The sequence below is a fragment of the Sinocyclocheilus rhinocerous genome, unplaced genomic scaffold (assembly GCF_001515625.1).
Source record: "Sinocyclocheilus rhinocerous isolate Xijiao unplaced genomic scaffold, SAMN03320098_v1.1 scaffold270, whole genome shotgun sequence".
Lineage (NCBI taxonomy): Eukaryota > Metazoa > Chordata > Actinopteri > Cypriniformes > Cyprinidae > Sinocyclocheilus > Sinocyclocheilus rhinocerous.
Window position 1 is genome coordinate 341,552 of NW_015653456.1, and position 700 is coordinate 342,251.

Here is a 700-nt window from a genome sequence, read left to right on the forward strand (position 1 = left end):
GAATTGTTGAATAAAGTCGTTGTTTTTTTTTCTTTTGTGCACAAAAAGTATTCTCGTAGCTTCGTATAATTGCGGTTGAACCCCTGATGTCACATGGATTATTTTACAGATCTCTTTGCTACGTTTCTGGACTTGGGAACATTTCAGTTGCGTTGCTGTCTATGCAGGGTCAGACAGCTCTCAGATTCCATCAAAAATATCTTAATTTGTGTTCCGAAGATGAACGAAGGTCTTACGGGTTTGAAACGACATGAGGGTGAGTATTTAATGACAGAATTTTCATTTTTGGGTGAACTAACCCTTTAATACCAGGTGTAAATGGTCATAGAGTACTCTTAATCACAGTACTTCTTATTAGCACAAATTAGGGTAAAATAGGCATTATTAAAACTATATAGATAATTTTTTACTGCTAATTTTTGTACTTTTCTGTCTTGCATTGCTTTAGACTCCGTCCACCTTTTTACCCATGAATGTCTACTATTTGATACAGACTTTGCATTAGGAGCACTCCTGTGATACTGTAAAATGCTAAGTAGACAGCTTGCAAGATTTTGTAACAGCTTATCTCTGTATGTAATATAAATATATGATCTGTAAATGATCCATGATGATGTACTTGAGTCTCTCTTCATTTTCGAGTACAGAATAATCGGTTATTTTTATTCCTCTAGGCTAAAGCCCACCCTTCCGTTTGTCC

The 700-nt window shown here is 35.6% G+C and overlaps 1 protein-coding gene across 1 annotated transcript in view; it reads left to right on the plus strand.

Moving 5' to 3' along the window:
- The window catches only part of LOC107715683 (tubulin epsilon chain-like), a gene marked incomplete at its 3' end in the record, with an annotated part of 14,771 nt that extends 14,077 nt beyond the window's left edge, over positions 1-694 (plus strand). Inside the window, exon 11 of the mRNA XM_016521854.1 lies at positions 675-694. Coding sequence (XP_016377340.1) covers positions 675-694 — 20 coding nt within the window. The remainder of the gene's footprint in view (positions 1-674) is intronic.
- Positions 695-700: the final 6 nt, after the last annotated feature.